Here is a 15,077-nt window from a genome sequence, read left to right as displayed (position 1 = left end):
GGTCGTCCTCTGCCCTGGACACAGGAGAGATGACAAAGCTTCCTTTGGTTCGATACCGAAGTGCCTCTTTCCTCTCACCCGACCCCAGAAAAAAGGCGGGAACACCCAAGGGATGCTAAGCGGTGGCTGTGTTCACCACAGCATTAATTTATTAGAGTCCATCAGACGAAACCGTGATTGGCTGTAACCTTCACTGACAAAAGGGGATTCAAACTCGGTTTTGTGTTCTCACAGCTTGGGCTCCATGTCCACTGCTCATCTTCACAGCCAGCAAAGACCAGGACGCAGGCTTGACCAGCTGATCCACACTTAAGCCTCAGGGCTGTTACTGATCGCTAGATTACAAACCTGAGGCGAGAGAGAACAAGCAGCAAGAAGCGTTAACTCAGACTTGAGTTTTTAAATGAAGAGAAGGAGACAGCCAGGACTAAGCAAGCAGGGTTCTTCCAGGCTTTTGGAACTGCAGAGGCCAGGGCACTGGGGCCGCAAAGGATGACGTGGGGGCTGCCTGTTCCCAAGAGCAGAGTGTTGCAACTTTTGGCAACTGTGGAACCTCAGCAGCTGGTGTGTGAGCACAGTTCGGTTTTGAAACTGTTACACTCAGTAACGTTTTTCGCAGCCTCCTTTTGGTCCCTTGCTGCTTTAGAGCACCCAGAGAAATGGTTTTACATGTGAAATTCATTGGATTTACTGACAGAATTCCAACTCTTAGAATCCAGAATCATGCAGTGGGCGGTGGGATTCAAATGCTAGTTCTGTTGTTTACTTTGGGGAATTGCCCTGTGTTCTTTTTTTTTTTTTTGAAGATTTATTTATTTTTATTGCAAGATCTTCCGTTCATTGATTCACTCAGCAAGCAACCACAATGGCTGGAGCTGAGCTAATCTGAAGCCAAGAGCCAGAAGCTTCATCCGTCTCCCCCCTGCAGGTGCAGGAACCCAATACTTTGGGACGTCATTGACTGCTTCCCCAAGCCACAAGGAGGGAGCTGGATAGGAAGCAGGGCTGCCGGTATTAGAACTTGGGTCCATATGGGATCCTGGTGAATGCAAGGCAAGGACTTTAGCCTCTAAGCTATCGTGCCAGGCCCTGCCCTGTGTTCTTAGCACTTCAGTTTTCTTACCCACAAAGACAAACTATTTTTTTTTTTTAAGAAAGCGGGGCCACTGGGATTTGAACTGGTGCCCATATGGGATCCCAGTGCTTGCAAGGTAAAGACCTCATCCACTAGGCTACCACACAGGACCTGACAAACTATTTTTTTCTTTGTTTCAAACTACTTCAGAACTACTGTGAGAATCAGAGCACATAAAGCACAAAACAGAGTAAATCGTGGAGAGGAAGTCATGAGGCTTTCAGTGAATGACAAGAGTGTGTGCCTACTCTTTCCTGTAAACACCAGGTGTACCGTGATACCTGTAGCCAAGTGACAACCTGTACATACACAGAGTTGGGGTATTAATGTTAGTTCATTCATGCTATGGTAACAAAACGCCAGTGTGGAAACCTGAATTCAGTTCATGGCTCTAGTTCTGGCTTACCCAGTTTCAACCATTATAGGCATTTGAGGATGAACTAGAGGATGGAAGTGCTCGTTTTTTTCTCTGCCTCTCAAATAAATAAGCAGATTTTTTTCCCCCAGAAAGATTTATTTATTTGAAAATCACAGTTACGCAGAGAGAAGGAAAGATACAGAGATCTTCCATCTGCTGGTTCATTCCCCAAATGTCTGCATTGACTGTGAATGGGCCTGGGCCAGGCCAAAGTCACAAGTTAGGAGCTTCTTCCAGATGTCTCATATGGGCTCAGGGGGCCAAGAGCCTGGGCTATCTTTGGCTGGTTTCCCAGGTACTTTAGCAGGGAGCTGAACTGCAAGTGGATCAGCTGGGTCTTGAACTCTTGTTTATGTAGGATGCCAGCACTGCAAGTGGCAGCTTAACTCATTATACCACCACTCTGGTCTCAAATTAATTAATTTTAAAAAGAACCTAAAAATTCACTTTTGTACTCTATCAGAGAAATTTTTCTTAAAGATTCATGATTCATTTATCTATTTTATTGGAAAATCAGATATACTGAGAGGAAGATCTTCTGTCCATCAATTCACTCCCCAAGTAGCCACATCGGCCAGAACTGAGCCTATTGGAAGCTAGGAGCCGGAGCTTCTTCTGAGTCTCCCATGTATCAGAGAATTTGTGTACAAATAACCCAAAAGCAGATAGGGTGAAATGTGGTGGTACAGTGAGTTTACTCTCCATCTGAGATTTTGGCAGTTTCAGTCCTACCGCCTCCACTTCCAATCCAACTTCCTGCTTCTAGACCGGCAAAGCAGGAAAATTTGGCTCACCAGTCGTTGGGCTTTTGCACCCATGTAGGAGACACAGAAGAAGCTCCTGGCTCCTGGCTTCAAACGGCCCAATCTGGCCCTTGTGGCCATTTGGGGAGTGAATCAATGATTGGAAGATCTGTTTCTCCCTCTCTGTAAATCTGCCTTTCAAATAAAAATAAATAAATCTTAAAAAAAAAAAAAAGTACCTTAATTTCTAGATGAAATGTTTGTCTCCCATCCCCTACAATTTCCACTTCTGTGGGAATTTACTTGCACAACTTCACCCAGAGTACATGAAACGTTATCTGGAATGCTGGAATGCTGAAATGCTTTCACAAGAAGTCTATTTTTAAAATCAACTCAGTTTAAAACAAAGCTCATTTAAAACAGCACAATTTATTTTGGCTTGAATTGTGGTAATAAATAACTTTATTATCTGAAGCTGGAAAAAATGTCACCCACAGTGAAATAGGTGTGTTTAGTACAGACAGTCTAGCAAGTCTGAGTGCCTCAGACAGGTCAGGACTCCAGGTGGCAGTTTCCAAAATGAAATTAAGTATTTGTGCTTCTATAAAGGTGGCAGGTACATCTGCAGAAACACTGGTAAGTTCTGGAAAAAAAAAAAGGCAATTTGCATTTGAGAAATTAATAAACATGATCATTTAGAATGGAACAAGAAAATTGAGGACTTATTCATTCTCATTTCCTCTCTGCCAGTAAAATATTAAGTGTAGCAGTAACCCAGAGAATGAGTACTACCACATACATTACAATTAACAGTGTTAAGAAAAATGCTGAGAGTCGGCGATGTGCTAAGGTGGGTTAAGCCACCCCCAGTGATGCTGGCTCCTTATATGGACGCCCATCTGTATCTTGGCTGCTTCACTCCCAACCCAGCTCCAAGCTAATGAGCTTGGAGAAGAAGGGGAGATGCCCTAAGTGCTTAAAGCCCTTCTACCCACGTGAAAACTCAGATGCCTGGTCCACCATTTACTGAGTGAGCTAGCAGATAAAAGATCTCTTTCTCTCTTCTTTCTGTAACTCTGCCTTTCAAATTCATAAATAAATATTGACAAGGGAGAAGGAAAAGGTTTTAATTGGGGGGCTGGCACCATACATAGCAGGTTAGGCAGGCAGCCACTTGTGCTACCAGCTTTGCATATCAGAGTGCCAATTCAAGGCCTGGCTGCTCTTCTTTCAGATTTGCCCTGGGAAACCAGCAGAAAATAGCCCAAATATTTGGGATGTTACCACCCTGTAGGTGACCTGGATGGAGTCTGGGGCTTTGGGGTTTCAGCTGCGGTGTTGGGGTGATCTGGGGGGTTATCCAATGGATAGAAGTTCTCTCCTTCTCTAACCCCCCTGCCTTTCAAATAAACAAAATAAATCAAAACAAAAACACCCACACAAAAAAACTGAACTTGAAGAGAAAATTTATAATACATACCTTAGAATGTATTATATATATTCATTATATTTATTTTTTTTTAAATATTTATTTATTCTTTTCATTTGAAAGGAAGATTTACAGAGAGAACAGAACACAGTGAGAATAATCTTCTACCTGCTGATTCACTCCCAAAATGGCTGCAATGGTCGGAGCTGAGCTGATCGAAAGCCAGCAGCCAGGAGCCTCTTCCGGGTCTCTGCTGTGGACGCAGGGGCCCAACGACTTGGGCCATTTACACTGCTTTTCCAGGCAATAGGCAGGGAGCTGGATGAGAAGTGAAGCATCTTGGACGTGAGCTGGCATCCATATGGCATGCCTGTACCGCAAGTCAGAGGATTAGCCTGTTAGACCTCTGCACTGGCCACTATTACCCTTCTATTCCAGCACTTCTATTTGTGTGGCAATGGAAAAACCACTTGATCTCAATATCAAGTATGCTGTCCTTGAAGTTGAGGTAATAATAGTGTCCAACACCAGTTACTGTGGTAATGCCTATAAATCCTCCCCTTGTAAGGGACGGAATCCCCTATGGGTGCTGGTTCGTGTCCTGGTTGCTCCACTTCCCATCCAGCTCCCTGCTTGTGGCCTGGAAAAGCAGTCAAGGATGGTCCAAAGCCTTGGGACCGTGCACTCATGCACGAGGCCCGGAAGAAGCTCCTGGCTTTGGATTGGCTCAGTTCCAGCCATTATGTCCACTTGGGGAGTGAACCAGTGAATGAGAGATCTTTCTGTCTCTCCTCCTCTCTGTAAATCTGTTCTGCCTTTCCAATAAAAAATAAAATAATCAAAGGCAGGAACCAGAAACTTAATTCACATCTCCCATGTGAGCAGCAGGGACTTAACTACTTTAGCTCTCACTGACTATTCCCTGAGTATACATAAGCAGGAAGCTGGAATCCCAACTGTAGACAAGATTCAAATCCAGGGACTCTGATAAGGGATACAGGAGTGTCCCAAGTGGCATCTCAACTACAGTGCCAATCCTCACATCTTTCCTCATCTTCTTCATCTAATGAGCACCTAGTATAGGGTCCAACCCAAACATCCCTTACCCAGCCTACATGTGTATTCTCAAACCCTTGATACACACTGGGACAGTGTGTGTCTCTTGATAGATGCGAGTACTTGGAGAAAAAGGACATCATATTTAGCTCTGAATCCTCAGTGCCCAATGGAATGTCTGTCATTGGGTAGAAGCTAAAAGAAAAAAAGCATGACCAATGAATTATTTGGAAGGAACCACTCCTCCTGTCGAAAAGCTCATTGCACTCTTGTGGTAGGGAGTCTACCCTGTCTCCTTCAGGATCTAAACTTCCTCTTGTGGTTGCTCTTTTGGAACAAGAACAAGGCAAGGTCTGCATCCTCTCATCAATATTTTCCTCGTTCCTAACTGCTCAATCTGCAAGAACTCCATGGAGAGCTATTTCAATCCTACAAATGACCTGAGATAAGAGAATTAAGGGGGAAAAAAATAATGATTTCTTAGAGAAATGTCTAGTCCTTCCCATCAGAAATGATTTATTTCTTGCTCCTTTTTAAATCTTTGCTTTCTGCTTTGACTGAGGAATGATATATTACATGCCAGGCTCTCTACATTGTTATATTGTATGTAGTTGGGTCCAGTTTTTGCCTAGAGTGCCATTCAAGAGAGTCAGTGAAGACTACTAACCCCAAACTAAGTGTCCCTGATAAAAATCCAAAGTATTGAGGTCCCGGTGCAGTAGCCTAGAGGCTAAAGTACTTGCCTTGAATGTGCTGGGATCCCATATGGGTGCTGGTTCTAATCCCAGCGATCCTGCTTCCCATCCAGCTCCCTGCTTGTGGCTTGGGAAAACAGCTGAGGACAGCCCAAGGTCTTAAGACCCTGCACCCACTTGGGAGACCCAGAAGAAGCTCTTGGCTCCTGGCTTCCAATCAGCTCAGCTCTTGCCGCTGTAGTCACTTGGGGAATCAATCACTGGATGGAAGATCTTCCTCTCTGTCTCCTCTCCTCTCTGTATATCTGACTTTCCAATAAAAATAAATAAACCTCTAAAAAAATCAAAAGTATTGAAAAAGCAAATTACTTTCCCATCCTAGGACTCAACATCATTTACTGCACCACCTGAAAGCATCTTATTTCAGTAACAGAGCCCAAATCATCCTTTTATTCCCAGATCTAAGGCTCCCTAACCAACTTAATTTCAACTCTGTCTCAAGCCCAACAGAGAGGAACAGAGTTCCTGATCTGGTGGAGTGGGCCAACAACATGCCTACATTCAGACCTACATCTACAAAACTAACTAACAGCTCTGAAGGACCAAGCCACTTTGTTTCCACTATCTTGATTTTTTTTTTTTAAGACTTGAGGACCCTGAAACAACTGAAGATTCATGTGGGTGATTCTTCCTCCGAGGGCACTTACTTGGCAGAGGTCAGCGCAGCGGCACAAATGGCTGGAGTCTGGTCCTCACTAGACAGAGTGAGGTTTCTTCTTGGTCTCCAAGTTGGAAGTGGTTTCAGTGGGGACGGCTGGCTGGACCTGAGGGGTTTGAAGTGTAGTCTCCGAGACAGGTGACATGCTGTCAGGGAGTTCCAGAGATACTTTCTGGTCAGGTAGGGGCAGAGTCTCAAAAGCCTGTGCAACTGGCTCCTTAGGTGCCTCCAGGACAAATGGAGTTTGGCTTAGAGAAATCTCCTGCACAAAAGAGGTGTTCTCAGTGTTCTGGGGAGGTTGAGGCAGGGCTTGTACAGTCTCAAAGATTGGTGGGTCTATAGTCTGAAGAGCCGGGTCAGACAGATGCTGCACCATAGAAATTTGGGTGCCAATAGCCTGGGTACCAGAAGCCTGAATAGGCGAAAACAGACTTTGGGAGACCAGAGGAAAATTCTGGAGTTGGCTTTGTGAGGCTATAGGCACCATATGTTGTTGGCTATGAGAATTCACAAGGACCTGGAGGTGGGACTGGGAGACCACAGGTGCCATAGCATGGCTCTGGGAGGCCATGGGGACCTGCAGGTGGCTCTGAGAAGCTGCCAGCAATATAGGTTGGCTCTCAGAGGTCACAGGGACCTGGAGGTGGCTCTCAGAGGCCACATGAGCCAGAGAGTGGCTCTGGGAAGCCACGGGAGCCACAGAGTGGCTCTTAGAAGCCACTGGAAATACTGTGTGGCTCTCAGAGGCCACAGGAGCCAGAGGGTGGCTCTGGGAGACCACAGGAACCTGCAGGTGGCTCTGAGAAGCTGCAAACAATATAGGTTGGCTTTCAGAGGTCACAGGGACCTGAAGGTGGCTCTGAGAGGCCACTGGAGATACTGTCTGTCTCTGAGAGGCCACAGGTCCCAGAGGGTGGCTCTGGGAAGCCATAGGTGCCAGAGGGTGGCTCTGAGAGGCCACAGGGACATGGAGGTAACTCTGAGAGGCTGCAAGTAATATAGGTTGGCTTTCAGAGGTCACAGGGACCTGGAGGTGGCTCTCAGAGGCCACAGGAGCCACAGAGTGGCTCTGAGAGGCCACAGGTGCCAGAGACTGGCTCTGAGAGGCTGCAGGGACCTGGAGGCAGCTCTGAGAGGTCACAAGCAACAGGGAACGGCTCTCAGAAGTCACAGGGACCTGGAGGTGGCTCTCAGAGGACTTTGGAACCAGAAGGTGACTCTCTGAGGTCACAGGGGCCTGAGCATGGCTCAGAGAGTCCTTAAAATTGACAGAATGGCTCTTATAAGTAGAGCAGTCTACCTTCTGAGTAGAAGAAACCAAAGGAACTACAGGCAGGCTCTTAGAGGTCAAAACAGTGGAAGGCAAGGGCTGATTCAGAGTGGACAGAGGGAACACAGGCAGGGCCGGAGGACTCAGGGGTCGCTGACCAAACCAAGAAGGACTTGCTCCAGGGCCTGGGGAGCCAATCCAATCTAAATGTCTGTCGTCTTGAGGCTTGCTGCCCAGATTCTCTTGGCACACGTCCTGGGGCTGGCTGCTGTCCTTGACATTTTTTCCTTCCTCTTGTTTCTCCTGTTTGTCGAGCTGGCCCGAGACGGTCACCCCTAGGGTAGTCCTCCAGGGCTGGGTCCTCCAGGAACGTCGCCTCCGCTGTCGCCGGATCTGGACAATGGCGTTGGAGACGGTCCCTACGGACCAAGAGAAGCGGCGGCTGATGCTCTGCTGCAAGGTGTTCACCACGTTGCTGGAGGCCAGCTGGGAGTTCGTCATGGAGGAGTCTTCGGGGAGCAGTTCGATGTTGCCCGTGTACCAGGAGATCCACCAGAGGAGGCTGAGGAAGATGATGATAGCACCGAGGTAGAGCAACATGTCGTAGAAGATCAGGTCCGCGAAGATGCCGATGAAGAGGACCACCACCCCCACCGTATCGAAGAGGACGCCCAGCCAGAAGAAATGCCGGCAACGGCCCAGACCCGTCCGCTTCCCGTTCGTACTGCTGGACTTTATCGCAACTTCCATGGTCTTGAAGATCCGAGAGCAGCGGCGACTGGCCGGGCGGCGCCGCCGCGGACAGGCTTGGGCCACTGGGTCCCCATGGCAACGCGGCGGGCGGGGCGGGGCCGGGAGTCGGGCAGAACTTCGGCCGGGTCCCAACCCTGAGGCGCAGGGAGCCGCCCCGGGAGCGGCGCGCGTGCGCGGTGCGCCCCGCCACCCTGGGCCACTGCGCCTCAATTCCTCCTTCCCCCGCTAAGGGAGAAGTTCCTCATGAGTTTGTCTCCTGTCAGCCGCTTAGCGGCCTTCAAAGGTGCCTCACAGCCTGAAATGACTTCTCCAGAGCGTGCACCCCGAATTGGGACCACACGCTTCTGTGCCCGCCGTCGGGGGGGGATGTAGTCACGTTCCTCTTTGCCCGAGTCTTGCTTTCCTTGAGGGAGAGCGAGTTCCTGAAGGAGGGAAGAGGGAGGATGGGAACTTTCTAGTAACTTCGCGACACAGCTGGCAGTGCTTTTGGGGCTGTGAGTAAATTGGACCCGTTTTGAGGCGCTCTCTTGTTATTTGATATGCTGCAAAAGTGGCTATTGTCTTACCTATTTGCGCCCCCAGGGAAACATTAACATACTCTTGCTTAAGGTAATTTCCCCAGGGTTTTACCACCGACCTCTCCAGCTTTGTTCCCTGTAAGGTTGTCTGTGAACCTGTCTGCCCAGATCCTTAGTCCTTGAAAGAAAAAGAAAAAAAAAAGGGGGGTGGTGGTGGTGAGAGAAAGAGCAGTGCTTTTAAAATCTAAAGTAGATCTACTTGCCCCACTACTAAATAAGGAAATAGAAGACTCAAAAATGGAAAAGTGGACTGGAAGCTGAAAATAAAGGAGTTTAAACGAGATTATTTCAAGCTGGGACAGATGTGGGAAAGTTAACACACATTTAAGAGCTGGTGTCTAGGGCCCGGCGCGGTGGCGCAGTGGTTAAGGTCCTCGCCGGAAAAGCAGTCCAGGACGGCCCAAAGCTTTGGGATCCTGCACCTTCGTGGGAGACCCGGAGAGGCTCCTGGCTTCGGATCGGCATAGCATCGGCCGTTGTGCTCACTTGGGGAGTGAATCATCGGACTGAAGATCTTCCTCTCTGTCTCTCCTCTCTGTATATCTGCCTTTCCAATAAAAAAATAATAAAAATAAATCTTTAATAAAAAAAAATAAATAAAATTTAAAAAATACCTGGTGTCCGTCAGGTATATCAGTGGAAAGTTACAATCAATATATTAATCCCTGGTTCTTCAAATGTTAGCGTTGGGAATTAAAGAGGGAAAAAAAAAACCCCTTAGAATGTATTTTGATCTACAGAGAAGTGACAGTAGTACAGCAAGACTTCTTTGGAGACACATTTCTTCACTAGCCAATGTAAGGAACATAAGAATATATTAAACCCATAAACTGACTATCTAGACACCATGTCTGGAACGAGAGGTAAACCTCATCTAGAGGACACCAAACACTATGTCTGGAATAGAGGGCAAGCCTACTTGGGGACACCAGAGGATCGGTGACATAACTTGAAAATGGGTATGGATGTTCAGGGCCCAAGAAACTAGTCACTCAGGTTCTTCTGGTGAACCTTGGTGGACTTCCTGTGGTCACCCTTTTGAGACTAGCTTCCAGAGCTGTAAGCAGAGCCTGGCTCCTTGTATCTTCATGTTGTGGGGTGCGAGTGAGAGCATGCCAGACAAGTCTGGGGTTTATTAAGGAGATTTTGTTAACCACGCTTGATGATAACAGGGCCCCCTAGAAATAACAAATCTAATTTACTCCCTAGAAGCCCACAACAGCATGAGATGGGATTGACCGAAGCAGGGGCTTAAGTACTTGACCCTATACCACTGCTTCCCCAAGTCTCCATTGGCTGGACGTTAGAAGTAGGAGAAAAGCTGAGATGGCAGGCACTGTGACATGGAATGCGAGCAGCTTCTTGTCCTGTTGCGTCATCGACATGATCTTCTCTTGATTGTTCCAATTTTTGCAAGGGGAGGAGTACTCACGTGCTTTCTGCCCCAAGACTTCCAGACCCCACAGTTACTCCTTTAAACTTGTCAGTGGACGATCTGCCGTAAGCGTTTCACTTTGCAATGGTTTGCATATGGTGTGGAAATGCTGAGAGAACTAAGGGCTGTCTGTGAGAAGACAACCTGCGTGTTCTGGACTCTGTCTTCCTGGCTTTCCTCTCTGATTTTAATCTTTGTCTCTTTGCTGTAATATATAATAATCATGCGAATCACAACCCTGCTGAATATTGTGAGCCTTTCTGGGGAATTATGGAATTGACAGAGGTTTTGGGAATCTATCACCTAAGAAATGACCTTTTAGCACTCATTTCATCATGAGAACAATAGATTTGGGGAGAGCTCAAATCCAGAGATGAAATGTATGGGCTGAGTAAGTAGGAGTAGGTGTGAAAGGTGTTTATGAAAACAAAGGAAGAAAGCTTGGATACTACTGAGGGAGGTGGGAGAAGCCATGTGGGAATTGGGGTCAACTGATTCGTGTGACTGGGTTTAGGGTAACTACAATTTTGTAAGATTGAGTACACAAGAACAACAACAACAGCAAAGGTTCTAGGCAAGGGAGATCAATTACGTTGTAGATTTTTAAGAACAAAGATAGTCTGCTAGATGTAGCTAAAGGGTCTTGTGGGCTGGCTGTGGGCTGCAGGCTTATCCCCAGTGGCTTGTGGAAGGGAAGGCATTGCCATGCTGTCTACCCACCTGCTACACTGCCCCCTACCGTTGCAGGCTAGAAGTGTATATGTTTCCTACTTTAGGTCATTTGGTTCTATGAAAGCTCTTTCTTATGGCCCTATCATTTGTCATAGCAGCTACTCAGATACAGGGTTACTTGTGCAATACAATGATTTGGAAGCAAAGTAAAATAGATACTGCAGAAAATAAAATAAACTTTATTTTTTTAAGATTTATTTATCTTTATTGGAAAGTCAGATATACAGAGAGGAGGAGAGATAGAAGGGAAGATCATCTGACTGATTCACTCCCAAGTGGTCACAACGGCCGGAGCTGAGCCTATCCAAAGCCAGGAGCCAGGAACCTCCTTCCAGGTCTCCCACACAGGTGCAGGAATCCAACATTTTGGGACGTCACTGACTGCTTTCCCAGGCCACAAACGGAGCAGGATGGGAAGTGGAGCTGCCGGGACTAGAACCAGCGTCCATATGAGATCCTGGCGTGTTCAAGGAGAGGATTTTAGCTGCTAGACCATCCCGCTGGACCCAGATTTTATTTATAAATTTTATTATAAAACAAATGAAAGATATTCAACTTGGCTCTAAAAGTAGCCAAGAAACTATGAAAACTACAGGAATATATAATTCCTATCAATCTGAAAAAAGATGTAAAACGAAGTGTGACAAAACACAGTGCTTGCAGCAAAACGGATACACGCAGCATTATTTGAACGGCCCTGGCACATGCCGGGGGGGAGGGGCATTCCAAATACGGGGGTCGCGTGAAGGCGGGGCCTGCCTGTGTGACGCAGCAGGGCAGAGGCAGCCGATTGGTCGACGGAGGGTACAAAAGCCTGAGGTTGGCGCGATGATCGCCAGACCGGAGCGGATTTGGAGGAGCAGCGAGCTGCTGCCTGCGCCTCTCCGCCTGCTCTGACCCGCAGTTATTTTGTGTGTGTGGTCTTCGGACCAATTACCATTGACTGATCTCTGAACCCTTCTTCCTGCCTCTACACCTGCCTTGACCCAGATAATTCCCTGACTCCCTTGATCAGTTCCCCGCCTTCCTATCCCACACCCTCCCAGTCCCACCTGCTGTCTGGCCTCTTGGGGGCACCCTGAGAAGACCAGAATATGGAGGTGAGGAGGTGGCTCTTTTGGACTTTGTGCTGGAGTTTTCCAACTACAAAGAATAATGTAAGTAGCCATGGACCCACCTCGGGCTCTTCCCTTGTGTCGGGCTGCGCCACCCTGTGTTGATGTCAGAGACTTTGTAGGGTTTCTTATACAGCCAAGGGCCTAAGCCTCGGTGTTTTTTGCCAGCCTGACCTGGTTCTGATAATATCTGTGACCCTAACTAGACTAAGTCCAGGCAAAAGAAAGGCTGACAAAATGGGATCTTGAAAATAGGAATCTAGGGCCCAGCAGCGTGGCCTAGCGGCTAAAGTCCTCACCTTGAACGTGCCGGGATCTCATATGGGCGCTGGTTCTAATCCCGGCAGTTCCACTTCCCATCCAGCTCCCTGCTTGTGGCCTGGGAAAGCAGTCGAGGATGGCCCCATGCTTTGGGACCCTGCACCCACGTGGGAGACCAGGAAGAGGTTCTGGCTCCTGGCTTCGGATCGGTGCAGCACTGGCCGTTGCAGTCACTTGAGGAATCAGTCAGATGATCTTCCTCTCTTTCTCTCCTCCTCTATGTATATCTGGCTTTGTAATAAAGAAAAAAAAAATAGGAATCTAGGGTTGGAACCCCAGGAACCTCAGCCTCAAAAGGGAGGGATTAGGGAAGCTTGCTGCCCTCCTGGAGGGTGAAGGTTTTCTCCTAGGAGCTGCCCAAGAGCTCGTGCTTGTGACAGTCTGGCAGCCCAGGAACAGTGGTGCCGAGTCACTGGTGTTGGTACTAATCTGCTAAGAGTGAAGCAACACATGTGCTTTGTGCACTCCTCTCTGTATATCTGACTTTGCAATGAAAATAAATCTTAAAAAAAAAAAAGACTTGAATTTGAGCCCACATGGGTGTCCAATCAGACACCTGTGCACTGCAGAGAGTTTGTATTTATTAATGAATTATTATTTTGGTTATAAGTTCAAAGGTAAAATCCTATTAATAATTTTAAAGTAGTGTGGTTAGAGCAGAGGCTCAATTGGCCAATGTTCTGCCTGCCAGTGCTGGAAATCCCACATGCACACTGGTGCCTGTCCTGGCTCCTGCACTGCCCTTTCAGCTCCCTGTGTATGGCTTGGGAAGGCAGCAAGGGATGGCTCAAGCCCTTGGGCCCCTGCAACCACATGGGAGACCTGGAAGAGGTTCCAGAATCCTGGCTTCAGACCAGCCAAGCTCTGGCCATTGTGGCCATTTGAAGAGTGAATCAACAAATCAATCTCTCTGCTTTTCTCTGAACATTTCTCTGAAAATCTGCCTTTCACATAAAAATAAGTAAATCTCTGGAAATAATGTTGTAATATTGGCTATATTTTTGCTGAAAACATAAAACTGTCAGCTTGTGTATCAGTTTTTTTTTTCCTACAGTTGAAGAATGGTACTTATTTATTTAAAAAATATATCTTTAAAGAGTAGAATGTATTCCTTCTTAAGATATGCATAGCAGAGTGAAATAATCATGTCCCTCAAGTGGTAAACTTGTCCATCACTTGTAAAGACTTCTTACTACTGGATCCGGTGCGGTAGCCTAGTGGCTAAAGTCATCGCCTTGCATGCACTAGGATCCCATATGGGTGTGGGTTCATAACCCAGCTGCTCCACTTCCCATTCAGCTTCCTGTCTGTGGCCTGGGAAAACAGTAGAGGACGGCCCAAAGCCTTGGGACCCTGCACCTGTGGGAGACCTGGAAGAAGCTCCTGGTTCTTGGCCTTTGCGGTCATTTGGGGAGTGAACCAGTGAATGAAGAGCTTTCTCTGCGTTTCTACTCTCTGTAAATCTAACTTTCCAATTAAAAACTAAATCTATTTATTTATTTATTTGAAAGGCAGATATGGAGAGAGGAGGAGAGACAGAGAGGAAGATCTTCCATCTGATGGTTCACTCCCCATGTGGTCCCAACGGCTGGAGCTGAGCCAATCCTAAGGCAGGAGCCTGGAGCTTCCCCCGGTCTCCCACATGGGCACACTTCAGCATCAAACTTTAGCTTTATATCGGCAACAAAATTGGGTCTTTGTCTAAATAGAATTATTATCTATCTTAGCTACTTTCTGACTGATGTTCTTGCTTACATGCTGAAAGTCACTTAATGCCAGGGAGTAGTGAGTGCAATGGAAAGGGATTTCTGTGTGGCACTGTACATCAGAGCGGGTAGGGCCCATGGTGAGCTTGGGTTCTCTGGGCAAAGACAGCCACTTTCACCTTGTCTGTACACAGCACCAGATGGCCAAAAAGCATGGGACTGGCAAGTCCTGAAATTTTTTGAAGCAGTGGAATCCCCTGCAATGAGCTAGCTGATGAGGGCTGCCTCAGGGTCCCCAAGGGTGATCATTTGTGATGGAAATGCTATGTTGCTTTTGAGGATTCTCACTGTTTCTAATGTTGTCATTACAGCTGCTTGGGATTCTGCCTTGCCAAGTACATTTCTGTGTACTGTGTTTTGGACTTCCCTGGAATTGCATTATTGGTGCTTTCCTTGTAATTTCTACATTTAAAAAGGTTTTCTTCTGGAGAACCAACACTGCTGTGAGTATACGACCGTATGCTACAGGCATACTTTCTACCACGTAGAAAGAGGACTTTTTAGCCATTGGACCCTATTTGCATTCAGCTCTATAAGCTCCCCACTGAAGTATCCCTTTCACTATATCCTATACATGTGGGCAGATGTGGAGAATGCAGTAGGCCAGATTTCATGGTTAGAGTCCCTCTTCCAGTGAGCCTGGGCTCTTGCAACTTTCACCTAGTTTCTAAGTGTGGTTTTCCTTTCCCTTGAGACCTAGAAAGAGCACACTCAGATAGAGTTGGTAATTTCCCTTTACAGTGGGCACATGGTCTCAGGAAAAATCCTGGTCAAATACATAATCCCAGGAAAATCTGGGAAAATAGATTCCCAAGAGGGTTGGCCTTTTGGATGGGAAGGAATTACTCTGGATTTCTTTTCACCCACATTTGTGAAAACCATGATTTTCACTGTAAGAAACTGTTAGGACCCC

The 15,077-nt window shown here is 47.0% G+C and overlaps 1 protein-coding gene across 1 annotated transcript in view; it reads left to right on the top strand.

Moving 5' to 3' along the window:
• Nucleotides 1-11,801: 11,801 nt before the first annotated feature.
• The window catches only part of ACSM4 (acyl-CoA synthetase medium chain family member 4), a 50,505-nt gene continuing 47,229 nt past the window's right edge, over nt 11,802-15,077 (top strand). Inside the window, exons 1-2 of the mRNA XM_040973723.1 lie at nt 11,802-12,119; nt 14,476-14,607. Of these exons, the coding sequence (XP_040829657.1) occupies nt 12,057-12,119; nt 14,476-14,607 (195 nt within the window). The 5' untranslated portion in view covers nt 11,802-12,056. The remainder of the gene's footprint in view (nt 12,120-14,475; nt 14,608-15,077) is intronic.

This window comes from Ochotona curzoniae, unplaced genomic scaffold (genome assembly GCF_017591425.1).
Source record: "Ochotona curzoniae isolate NIBS_2020 unplaced genomic scaffold, NIBS_Ocur_1.0 contig_2321, whole genome shotgun sequence".
Taxonomy (NCBI): domain Eukaryota; kingdom Metazoa; phylum Chordata; class Mammalia; order Lagomorpha; family Ochotonidae; genus Ochotona; species Ochotona curzoniae.
The sequence above is the reverse complement of the archived record's forward strand: the minus strand, read 5'-3'. Positions and strand labels throughout refer to the sequence as shown.